The following is a 12803-nucleotide window of genomic DNA, read 5'->3' on the forward strand; positions in this document are numbered from 1 at the left end:
TAGCTTTTGCACCCGTGAAAATCACGGGTGTCTTTGAGATTAATTGTTTAAGTTACGCATGATTGTACCCTCATTAGTGTCAAACATGTTGGCATTTTTGAGTATATAATATTTGAAGTACGTTATATGAAAAAAAATATCTTATTTTATTTTTCAAGTTCTTTTTATCTGTATCCTATTCATTTAAATTAACGGGTACAATTATCAACATAATATTGCACAATTAAATTAATATGTCGTAGTAACAACAAAATATTAAAAGCTTTTTTATATGTTCAATTTATATGCCCGTGCCATTTTACACGGGTCCTAAAGTTAGTAAGAGATGATAACATTTACAAACACAATAAAATTATAGTGATATAATGTGATTTTTTTTTGCGGGATAACTTATTTCACAATAAAATCCAAAAACAGTAGGTCTCATGAGAGAACGTCTTCCACTAAATTAGTGGAAGACATAACATAGAAAACAAAAATTAAATAACCCCCCACCCATCATGTGAGAGGTCTCTCAATAACGATATTGAGACCGTCTCTCTAAATTTTTTGTGAAAGACAAATTTTAAAATTTGTGGTGTTTTAGTTTGTATTTAATGCTACAAATTATTTAAACATTTACTTATTTTTGTTTTCTCAAATAAGAGTTTAATGGTGTTATATAATGCTTTTTTTAATTGTTTTTTTTTTTGCTAATAAATGACTTGGTAATGTGGAGGTGGGTTGTGTAAATAATTGAAAATGTTGATGTGGCATGAGGATAGATGATTAGTTTGCATTGTCTTTTTATTACATACCCGTGCAATTAAATACTCCCTCCGATCCAGACAGATGGTAACACTTACCTAAAATGGATGAACCACACCAATGGTAACATACCATATTTGGCATGAAAAATGACTAAATTACCCTTACATCCACTACCTATTTACAACTTTACCATCCACTCACCCACTCACCAACTACCTATTTAATCCACCTAAACCCATGTGGCCCCAACCAAACTTTCCTACTTTACCCCTAACTTTTCCACCTTTTCTTAAATAACCACTTTTTCCCTATGTTACCATTTGTCTGGATAATATGGATACCGTCGCCTTAAAAAAGGCTTACCTTAATTTTGCAAGGAACTTATACGACCATCTTACACCATATATGCGAATTGCAAAGTACATGACCGAACCGAAAAACAATACTCTGTACTATATTAATTATTGTTGGGTGATAATGTATATCAACCTATGTTCAGATTATCGTATGGAACCCAAAATGTATATTTTCATAAGCTTATAGATGGTAGGGCTCAGCAAAAATATACACTACAACTTTCTCACAACTTTATAAGTATATGAAGCGATATCCGATTTTAATAATATGAGTTTTGTACATTTGATGCAGTTTTAATATAAAAACAATATTGAATACGTAACAGCAAAAAGCCATATTGAATACGGTTTAATTATTTTTTAGTTTTCTTATAATAACTAATTTTGAAAAAGCAAACTAAATAGCAAACCCGTGCAATTTGCACGGGTTTAAGACTAGTATTGATTAATTAATTTAATTTGAGAAATGATTAAGGGAAGATTATTAGACGATTAGACCATCTACAACAACAAAAAGATCTATGCCTAAACATGATATTTTTACGCTCATCACCATACAACAACAAAAAGTATTAATCTAAAAATGACTTTTTGTCACTCTCATCCAAATGTGATGAGTTTGACAATGAGAATTGTAGGTGTTGGTAAGTATTTTTTTTAATTTTTTAAATGTGATATTGTTGTTGAGTGGAGGTAATTATAGAGCTGTTCAAATGCGGGCTTGGGCCGGACATGGGTCAGGCTGCGAAAGAAAAAGTTGCCCTTTAAGACCTTAGTGGGCGGGTCGGGCCTTAATTATGGGCCAATTATCTTTGCCCTTGCCCGCCCTTCACTCAAAAGTCGGACGGCCCATGGGCTAATGAGCCGTAACACGAAACTTTAATTTAGATGTTTTATTAGTTAAAATATATAAGGGTACCCAATATATAAATATTTTCGTTATATTTTAACCTTTATAGTTTACGTATTATTTTAGTGTTCCACATCCATATAAAATTGATACAATTTTCTTTGAAAATGTCTTTTTTTAAGAGTAAAAGTAAAGGATTTAAATAGTAAACGGGCCTAATGGGCCGGCCCACGGGATTTTCTTGTTGTCCATACCCGCCCATTTAACTTGGCGGGCTGGGCTTGGCCCGCCCTCTTAATTTTTCGGGTAAAAAATACTTGTCCAAGCCCACGTAATAAGCGGGCTGGACGGGTGGGCCTAATGGGAGGGATGGCCCATGAACAGCTATAGAGGTAAAGACCAATTTAACATTAATTGTTGTTGTGTAAAGTTTTCGCAAAAAAAATCATCTTATGATAAGATGAGATGGATGGGTTGAGGATCCACAAAAAACAACAAAAAGTTTTTGTTGTTGCGGATGCTCTTAAGTTGTACCGAATTATTATAAATCGTTTTTTTCTAATGTAAAATATAAAATGTACTCCCTCCCAGTCACTATAATGTTCCCTCTTTCCCAAAACGGATTATTCAACTAATGTTCCCCTTTCTATTTTTAGAAACTTTTACTCTTATTTTATTCATTCCTCTCCCATATCACCAAACCCCACACAACTCTTTTACTCCTATTTTATTACTTTCCTTTATGTTTTGGCCCCACAATTCTTTATTTAACTACTAATAATTCATCTCTCTCCTATCACCAACCCCACACAACTCTTTTACTCCTATTTTAATATTTTTCCTTAAGTATTGTGCCCATATCAAATGGGAACAATATAGTAACTGGGAGGGAGTATTATACTGAGTATTTTACATGATTTACCTGAGTTGATCCACCCACATGAATACTTCGTAAACATAAAGTATATGAGAGGCCTTGCATAGTTGCATTGCACATTGCCTTATTCGTGTTTACGTGTCTACAAATTTCATATCTAATTACTTTTCATTATCATTTACGTGTTGAATGAGTTATCTTAAAATGGGTTAGATAGTTCTATAGATAAATATATTACATGGTTGAATTAACGGAGTTAGAAGATAAGTAGATGAAAAATTCAAAACTTAGTTTTTCAATTCCGTCTTATTGTATTTCTAATAATTCATCCTCTTAATTTTTTTCAATCCAAATTAAAAATTCTAATTGTGTACAAAGTAAATGGGTTTAAGTTTAAATGAAATGGTTAAACTAGACCAATTGTTTTGGGTCATCAACTCATCCTCCATGAGTCTATGACCCGTTTAGATATTCGAATTTATGTCCGAATTTAAAACATCATAGAATCATTTTAGACACATAAACGCGAACCCGACACGACCGAACTAACCTACCAAAATGCAGAAACAAAAATAGGCATAACCGTCCCTGACCTCCCAACCAGGGGAGACGAGTTGAATTTCCTCATCTAACAATTTCTGTTTCTGTAAAATCTCTATCCTCGCACATCTCCTTCGGCGATGATGGCGATGGTAGAAACCAGCATTACATTCATCGGAATCACAATCTTCATTATTATTATGCTCCTTCTCATCCTCTTCTTCTTCCTCGCTTTCTTCAAACCATGGCGTCTTCTCTCTCGCTCCTTCCATCGCCCTCTCTCCTTCAAGGTCCATTTTTTTGTTCATTTTTAGTTTTTTTTTTGTTATTTATTGATCGATGCGGAAATGAGATTGATTATTTTGATTCGTGTTCGTTTTTTGTGTTTGATTTGATTTTTTTTGTGTTATAATGTTTGATTGATTTGATTTATTGTGTTTCGAGTGTTGCGATTTCGGTATTTTTATGTTTGATAGTTGCGTAGATGATGATTATGTTGTTGTTGAATTAGAATGATCAATCAATAGCTCATTTCTAGGGATTAGTGATTTGCTTGACCTTCGTATTGTTAATTACTTGCATATGGCGATACTTTTGTAATCTACGGTTTGTATAATGCCTTTTTAAGCAAGTATGGAAGCGTTATGTAGTTGTCGACTCGTTATTGACCGCTGAGCTTCTTGTCAATGCATAATTGCATGATAAGAACTATGCATTTAGGAAGTGTTATGTAGTTGTCGACTTGTTATTGATCGCTGAGCTTCTTGTCAATGTGTAATTGTTTTGTTGGGAGAAGAGCTATGCATTTGTCATAATCGTGTTTTTAGCTGCTGATACATTGCCAGACAATGTTTTGTATTATCTTTGTCTGATGTGGATGCAAATTACATTTCTTAGTCACTGGTAGCGAAAATGTTGGATGCCTTTCGCTGTTTGTGGAGATGTTTTTGTTGTTGACTGAATGAAATTCTCTGATTTTACTTTTACTATTTTAGAAATAGAATAGTGTCGTAAAATTGACCGTATTTTAGTTTAGATATAGACATATAGAGCGGCATCAGAATGCAGTAGTATGAAATCCTTTCCCGTGCCATTTCAGTGAATGGAATCACACTTGGGAAAGATAACTTATACTCCATCTGTTCCCATCATTTGTTTATCTTTGATTAAAATACCGCTCGTAAAAAATAGTAAGGTAAACAATTGACTGAGACAAAGGAAGTTGTTTAAATGGCAAGGTCGTGTATATATTGCCTATGACTCAAAAATATTGATGCATTTGAATTACCTCTGCTGCTCATTGGCGTTGTTGACATGCGTTGTCGTATGCAGGCTGATGATATAGAGAGACCACTTTTAACGGAAGATTATTATCTGCTCCCAAGTCATATAAATGAACCAGGGATTGTTTTTGGTCCCGAGGCATCTAATGTTCATACTGAGGAGCATTTTGATTCACCAGAAACGCATGACGTTATTCCTATTCAGAGGCTTCCTCCTCTTCCACCTCAGCCGACCCAAGGTAAGCTACTGTTTCCATATTCTCTCTGTCGATGTCTTCGTTCATTTGGGCAACTTAAGTAGCATCATTATCCTTTTACTGATAAAAGGAAAGAAGGACAATATAATTGAAAATATTAATGTTTACCTAACTCTGGCAATACGGGATGTTCATTATTTTATTTTACTAGATCTAGAAAGGGGATCATTATATTAGGACAATCAACAACATAACTTGGATGGAGGATCAAGGATGTTTACTACCTTTTAATTGATTACTGTAATTAACAAGGGTGACTTTTATGTTCTCTCTGTACATCGCTAAGCTCATGCCGTTCATCTGCCTAGGGAGATCTTTATTCACTGGTGTATATATATTATTATTTTAATCTGAATTTGAAATTTATTTTGTCATTTTGGTACATACACTAAGGCTCTGATGTTGTTGTTGTTGGTACATACACTAAGGCTTATTTCAAAAGACAGGTGGAGTGAGTTCAATTATATGAAAAGCACAAAGCCTCAATTAGGGTTTATTGTATTGGGTTATAAATCTTTTTTCTTTTGTCTTTAAATCAAGATTTTCTGATCTGTAATCTATGATCCTTATACAGTTTTAGTTCTTTCTTATTTTCCATTTTCCAGGAGATAGTCTAGTTCTAGACATCTGTGAGGAATCCGAAGACATTTTTATTGGTCAAACAGTGAGGCGACCTTTGTTGACCGCCCATTTTGACGAAGAGCAGCAACACAATACAAAAGAAGACATTAATTATGATCCAAGATTTAAGCGCGCTAAACTTATGAAAAAGATTTCCGGTGATTTTCCTGATCAAGGTACTTGGCTTACTTTTCAACTAAAAGTGTGGCCTTATATTAAAAATGTCAAGCATGTCACTGCATTTTCTTGTTAGATGTGCAGGAAGCTGCCTCTCTTTGGAAGTTATTACTGGTCCTGCGTGTGGGCTTTGTTATTCGTTGCGGTCTACAGATGCTTCTAAACTTCCATTGACTCTTGGAAGGGTCCCACCGAGTAATTTGATACTAAATGATTCAGAAATTTCTGGAAAACATGCTATGATAAACTGGAATCCCAATGTAATTTTCTAAAGAATCTTGCAGGTTCTTATGTTTAAACAATACTTTGGTGCTTTCATTAGTTTCTGACATATAGCACTTCTTTTGTTTCCCTTTCAGAAGCGGAAATGGGAACTAGTAGACATGGGTAGTCTTAATGGGACTCTTGTGAATTCTAAGGCTATTAGTCATCCTGATTCAGGGAGCAGAACTTGGGGTGAGCCAAAGGAGCTTGTTGATGGTGATGTAATTACTCTTGGAACCACTTCCAAAGTAAATGTAAGTTTTCTAATCACTTACAATCATCATTATCATTATCAACATCGTAACCTTAAATCCTTCAAAGAAGCTCCTACCAAGCGGGGTTGGGGGTCTTGGACTCTTGGGTGGATGTATCAGATGTATGCACCCTTTCTTGAATTATAAAGAAGTTGTTTCCAAATGACCCTAAACTGAATACGATCAACCACTTTGATTTATTTAATTTTATCTCAAAGCCAAAATGTAAATAATGTTTGGCTCAATTGCGCATGGAATACAAAATGTAAATAATGTTTGGATCACAGTTGAAATAGTGAGGCGCCAGCCAGATCACTGAGTTGAAATAGAACATGGTCAGTTTATCATGTGCTAATAGTAAACTGAGTGCTTACTGCCTTGGGTACTTCATAATTGACAATAAACACTTTCCATTTTGGTGTAATGGTGATTGTTTGCATATGTTAAGTAGCATAATTAGTGGAAACCCTCAAATAGAGCGCACCTAATGAGCCAGCTATATTTACCTTTTGGAAGTTTGAACCGAAAAAAGTGTGATGTTTCAGAAGAGGTCGGCCAACTTTTGCTGGCTCCACATTCTGCTCCTAGTATATTTGTGCAACCCATTTTTTCTACTTAGCAGCTTCATTTCACAACTTATAAATGGTACTCAGATTCTCCTTTATAAAGTTATGGTGACCCACTTTAGATGGTTTAAGTAGATAAGTAGTATGCTATTCAATACCTGACACTAGCTTGCATGAGGTTTAATGGTTTGTGATCGCCCTGGTTTATTCTGTAGCATACATTTCTCTGTGGCAGGTTCATATTACGTCCCTGACTGAATTAAAGATTCCATTAGGAGTAGGCATTGCTTCAGATCCAATGTCTATGCGACGCGGAGGAAAAAAGCTCCCTATGGAAGATGTCACCTTTCACCAGTGGCCGTTGCCTGGGGCAGATCAGGTTAGTAAGAAGTTGAAACTCAAGAGGGTATCTTTGCATGGTGGTCATAAATGGTGTAATTCAAACTCTGCTGTTAACAGTTTGGAGTTTTCGGGATCTGCGATGGACATGGTGGAGATCTCGCAGCTAAGTCAGTGAGTAGGTTAGTAATCATAATCATGATATTTCGTTGTTTATAAAATTAGACGGCACGGCATTAGACAGACATCTACTGCAGCCTTGAACATTACACATTTGATTATATACTTTTGTAGTAATTTATTTTATATCTGAATAAATGATGATCCTCTTTGGATAGTGTGGAGTGCTTGATCTCAGCTTTCCACGAGCTAGCGCTCAAGCCGATCTAATTTGGTGCTAATGTGCTTCTAATTCTCTATTGCATACTTATTTGGATTTTATTGTTGTACCTTGGTTTGATAGTATAATTTAATTACTCAAGCCTGCAATGATGTGGTTTCAGGATTCTTCCAGAGACAATTGCAACTATTTTATCTGATTCTTCGAAGAAGGAGAAGGTTTTATCTCAGCAGGATGCTGCAGATGTTCTTAGAAATGCATTCCAACAGACAGAAGCATGCCTAAATAACTATTATGAGGTTCTACTTTCTATACTTGTCTACAAAAACCATGCTCCATCTGTTTACCAGTTGACTCAAGTTATTTATATATAGACTTCCTGGAAGCTAAATTTTTATTCTTTGGTTTTCTGAAGGAATCTAAGAAAGCATTTCAATTAGAGCATGGTGTTTTCTGTCCCAAACCTTACTATATTCTGACCGAATTTGCTTGTTAAGAGGGGAAGGGGGTCCCTTTATTTCCCTGCAACCTGACTTGCTATCCAAGGAAGGGAAATTGTCCTGTCCTCTCCCTTTCTTCCCTTTCCACCCAAATCCCTTCATGTAGAGAAAGGGGTAGTGTATTTGAATATTAAATAGTGTGAAGTAAAAATTGTAGAACCACCAATCACTATGACTCATATCATCATATGCCTATCATATCATTCTAATCAAGTAATCATATACTGTATATGGGACTGATGTATTTGATTTTCCTGATTCAGTAGCTTTAAACCTTAGCTTTAATAAATATTCCAAACCGTCATCTACATGACTAAGGACCTTGGGAAGGGGAACAATTATACTAGTCTCAAGCTTCCAACTGTAATTGTCATTAATATCGAGGCTTGAACTGCAGATGGTGTAATGCCCTTATCCTTCCTGATAAGTTTTGCTAAGATTTGATTTATAAGATTTCAGTTAGAACGTTTCTTATACGACGGTTAATCTCTTTTCATTATTAGAAATTGAAAACAACACATTAAAGAGGAAACAGAACTAATAATTAATTTACTGAAATAACCTCGGTGGTGTGCATTTATCTTGCCGCCAATGGCGCAATATGATTTCCTTTCAGTCTGTAATTTAGATTTTGAGCTCTGTTCACAATGCTTTATTTTCGAAAACTTTTCCATTATGCAAGACTTTCTACTGTCAAACGAAAACGCATATTTGAGTTTATTTGCTCATAGATGTTTGTGTTTAGGGTTGTACCGCAACAGTGCTTCTTGTTTGGGCTGATGGCGATGAAAGTTTCTTTGCTCAATGCGCCAATGTTGGAGACTCCGCCTGTATCTTGAAGTACGTGCATACACAGTTTATGAAGTGTGCTTAATATCTAATTTATGTTTTGAAAACTGCCCCATTCGGTTATCTGTCATTGACCTCGTTTTCTATTACTCATTCTGCCTGTGATAATTAATTTTCAAGTTTACTCCCGTGTGCGGATGCGAAGTTTATGTTTATTTATACCTAATAGAACTAGATTACTAGTTTTGCACTTTATGACATTGTTCTGAAAAAAACTGATAATGGTAAATACTTTGTTACATCAGATGAGCAGTGCATGTGTAATGGTTAGACCATCTTAGCTGTAAAATTATACCTGGTATGTGATTTTTGTAAAACATGATGGAGAATTAAGAATTATAGAATAATTACGTACCTTCAAAAACTCGTACACCTTAAAAGCCCGCATGGATTGATTATAAGCAATAGTCATACTTAAATTTGTAGAACCAAGTTAGAATACTTGTGATGGCTTGTCGTGTAACACATTTGCTGAAGGTCAAACCTCTCTGTTTGAGTGAAAGAAAGACCTTGTAAGAATGAAAGAAATAGAAACAGATGAAAGATATACAAATAAAGGTGTCATATATTCTGTTTTCACTGTTTTTAACTTTTCCCAGCGGCATTTTATGGGAAGAAAAAGAGCATAATATAAAGTATAGTCTTAATGGTCTGCCTTTATCACAGCTAAAAACTACAGGAGTACAAAGTAACTATTTTATGTTCTGTAATCATAATGCTGATGGCAAAAATCACATTGTTCATGTATAAAATAATTTAGCCTTATCTTATATATCTTGAACATTTTGGCAGCTTTGATGGAAACCAGATAAAGATGAGTGAAGATCATAGAATAACTAGCGATTCTGAGAGGCAGCGTATCAATGAAACTGGAGAGCCATTAAAGGATGGGGATACACGTCTTTGTGGTACTGTTGTCTTTTATATCTTTTCTGGTCCATTGATATTTTTGTCGTTGTCAACATTCTGAACATCAGCATTTTTCAGAACCAACAATAGAACTAAAACAATATACCTGGATGTGCATTCAGGCCTAAATCTTGGTAGAATGTTGGGGGACAAATTTTTAAAGGAGCAGGATGGCCGGTTTAGCGCAAAGCCTTACATTAGTCAAGTAGTGCGAATCAGTCAAGCAAGTGAAGCCTTTGCGCTGTTGGCGAGGTGAGTTTATTCTGCGCTTAATCTGGAAGGGTAGAGTCTGTCATCCGACATCTTTTGTTGCCTATGCCTTTACTCGGAATATACATGTGGAATACCAATCCCACTATCAGATTCTTTTTTTTTTTCCCATTCAAAAATGCTTATTTAACAAAGCTCTCGTCTTTTTTTTTTGTAACTTCAAGTTTATCTAGAAACTTTTTCAAATCATTATGTTTATTTGTCCTATCCATTAATTCAAGCATGGGTCATTATCTTATGTCTTTTTTTGTAACTTCAAGTTTATCTAGAAAGTTTTTCAAATCATTATGTTTATTTGTCCTATCTATTCATTCAAGCATGGGTCATTATCTTGTGGGAAAATTACCCGTGTCAGTGCTGCATCTTCCTATATTACTGCGGTTTTGCTACAATTGTCAGATGGACACGGTGTTGTAGTATAAGACATGGCTATTTTGTGAATATCTATCATTTTTTGCCCAAAATGGAGTATTGAACTGATGTGTCCGATTTTAAACACCCAACACGCTGCGAAAAGGAATTGTCGAAGTAATGTAGGTATCTTAGTTAAATTATTCATGGAGTTATCTACTAGGTCTAATGTACAGATGTACGCTACTCTGCCTAGCGATTTAAACTTTTGATACTCTTGGCATGCAGTGATGGTTTATGGGATGTCATAAGTGTAAAGAAGGCCTTTCAGCTTATTCTTCAGGTAATTTATCGACCATGCATCATGCATGCTAATCATATTGTCCACACATAGGGTTATTATTATAATCACAACAAAGTTTTGTTGTGGTCGCAGGCAAAGGAGAGATATTCTACAGATACAAAGGATTCAGCAGAGAAGATAGCTAATTATTTATTAAATGAAGCTCGAGTTCTGCGCACGAAGGATAACACCTCGATAATGTATATAGACTTTGACACAGCTCTCAGAATCTTGTGTAAATATGATGCTTGATTATGTAATATTATAGGCTTCGATAGAGGTGATATTGTCTTCTCGAGATCTTGGTATCTATCCGGTTGATCTGTACCTACTGTCAGTGTTATATTATGGCTGAGCTCCAGCCTACCAGGGCGCCAGATAACTTCAAACTTCTTTAAGGTCCGTGATTTTGGTCATCTAGAACTAGAAACTAGAAAGTGGAAACCCAGGTCCGAGAAACGAAGCATGATTGTCAGATGGGGATGCGTGTCTTTTGGAAGCTGGTCATGAGACGTGCGACTGAGCCTTCGTCGAGCAAATTCAGGTCAAGAAGGCAGTCAGGTGTGAATACTACAAACTACTGTATATATCTTAGTCATGAGTTGCCTGGCCTTTTTCTTCTACTTGCTACCTGTAAGACAAAAAAAAAAAAAATCGAGTTTATTGTGTTATTGTTAATTTGTATGGAGTTGTCATTTTCACGGGGTACTCTGATTTACTGGTGAGGAATTTATTTGAGGCGGCCTTACATGTGAAACCAATCTATCATTCTATCTATATTCTATTCAGATATTAGGATTTGGATTGGTCTCACATATAAGGTCTGTTCCGAACCAGACTAGCTGGAAAAACATTGTAGCTCTAGATAACCCAATACATGTTGAGTGTATCACCTATTAATGTCATACTACTACTATGCTACCTCTGATGTTATTGATTGTCTATTTTGAGTATGTCGAGTTTGAACCTTTGAACAGATGTCGGTAATCATGATGTGTAATCTTTTGTTATCATTTTTATTAATTGTTCAATCATTTAATCTTCAATATCTGAAAAATTATCGAGTAATATGGTACAAAGTACCATAAGAATACGAAAGTATTCATGTATTGAATTCGCACCGCAAGCTCTTAACCCCACAGAAGGATCTTTCTTTGTGTTATACTCCCTCTGTCCCGGTCATTTGTTGTCCTTTTCCATTTTTGGGTGTCTCAGTCATTTGTTGTCCTTTCTATTTTAAGAATGAATTTGATGAGTAATTTGATCATTCAAACTCAATTTATTCCACTTGTCATTTGGTAATTGGCCTCCTCCCCTTTCCTTGGTCTTTGTGCCAAAACCAAAAGACAACAAATGACTGGGACGGAGGGAGTAACTTATTAAGAGCCGACACAATAAGATTTGCTAGGAGGTTATATAAATTACATAATTGGTTGTGATTATTGCATCTGTGTGGCCTGATTGTGAACTCCTGTACTGCTGTACTGTGCACATGCAAATCGGCCGACATAGCAAGAGTTGTTAGGACTTGGGACGTATATAATTGGTTGTGATTATTGCATTTGAATGGCTTGATTCAGCTGATTGTGAACATATATGTTCACTAAGGGAAGCAAGCTTAGGGGTCCGTGCCGGAAAAAAAATACCGAACTGGACTATTTGATATGGACTGAATTCATTTATTTCCGGTCCTCGGTTCTCATTTTTTTTAACTTGCGGTTTTCGGTCCGGTTCAGTCCAAGACATGGTTAATTTAAATCCGGACCCAAGACCGAAACTTTTAGGTTTGATTAATTTTCATTTTCAGTCATCGGTCAGGTCTTGGACCAACTCTCCCCCCTTATTGTCAACAAAAAAAAAGTATAATAAACAACATTCAAGGCTCCTAGTGATAAAATGGTTACCTCGATGCTGCTTGACAATGCAGATGGGTAACCAGTAACCACATACAGGCGCTTTCAAAAAGTATAAGACGTCTCCAGCACGATCGTCACTCTTAAACCACCAAAAAAATTCGTTGAAGATTATACAAGAACCCGAGTTTCTCTTCAGATAAGAGGGTACTCTAAAGTGAAATGTCACTTTAGAGTACCCGAGTTTCTCTTCA

General features: G+C 35.6%; 1 protein-coding gene across 2 annotated transcripts; it reads left to right on the top strand.

The window, feature by feature from the left end:
• Positions 1-3350: 3350 nt before the first annotated feature.
• On the top strand, positions 3351-10993 carry LOC141619075 (protein phosphatase 2C 70). 2 transcript variants are annotated; one of them, XM_074436107.1, is made up of 13 exons: positions 3351-3663; positions 4706-4895; positions 5519-5710; positions 5796-5971; positions 6071-6229; positions 7031-7174; positions 7255-7316; positions 7638-7773; positions 8720-8814; positions 9616-9731; positions 9855-9984; positions 10642-10696; positions 10790-10993. In XM_074436107.1, the coding sequence occupies exons 1-13, from the start codon at positions 3514-3516 to the stop codon at positions 10946-10948; spliced, it is 1764 nt and encodes a 587-aa protein (XP_074292208.1). In that variant the 5' UTR covers positions 3351-3513; the 3' UTR covers positions 10949-10993. The 2 variants fall into 2 exon arrangements, with proteins under 2 accessions (XP_074292208.1, XP_074292209.1); XM_074436108.1 differs by having other exon boundaries at positions 3432-3663; positions 5494-5710.
• Positions 10994-12803: the final 1810 nt, after the last annotated feature.

This window comes from Silene latifolia, chromosome X (assembly GCF_048544455.1).
Source record: "Silene latifolia isolate original U9 population chromosome X, ASM4854445v1, whole genome shotgun sequence".
In the NCBI taxonomy this organism is placed as follows: domain Eukaryota; kingdom Viridiplantae; phylum Streptophyta; class Magnoliopsida; order Caryophyllales; family Caryophyllaceae; genus Silene; species Silene latifolia.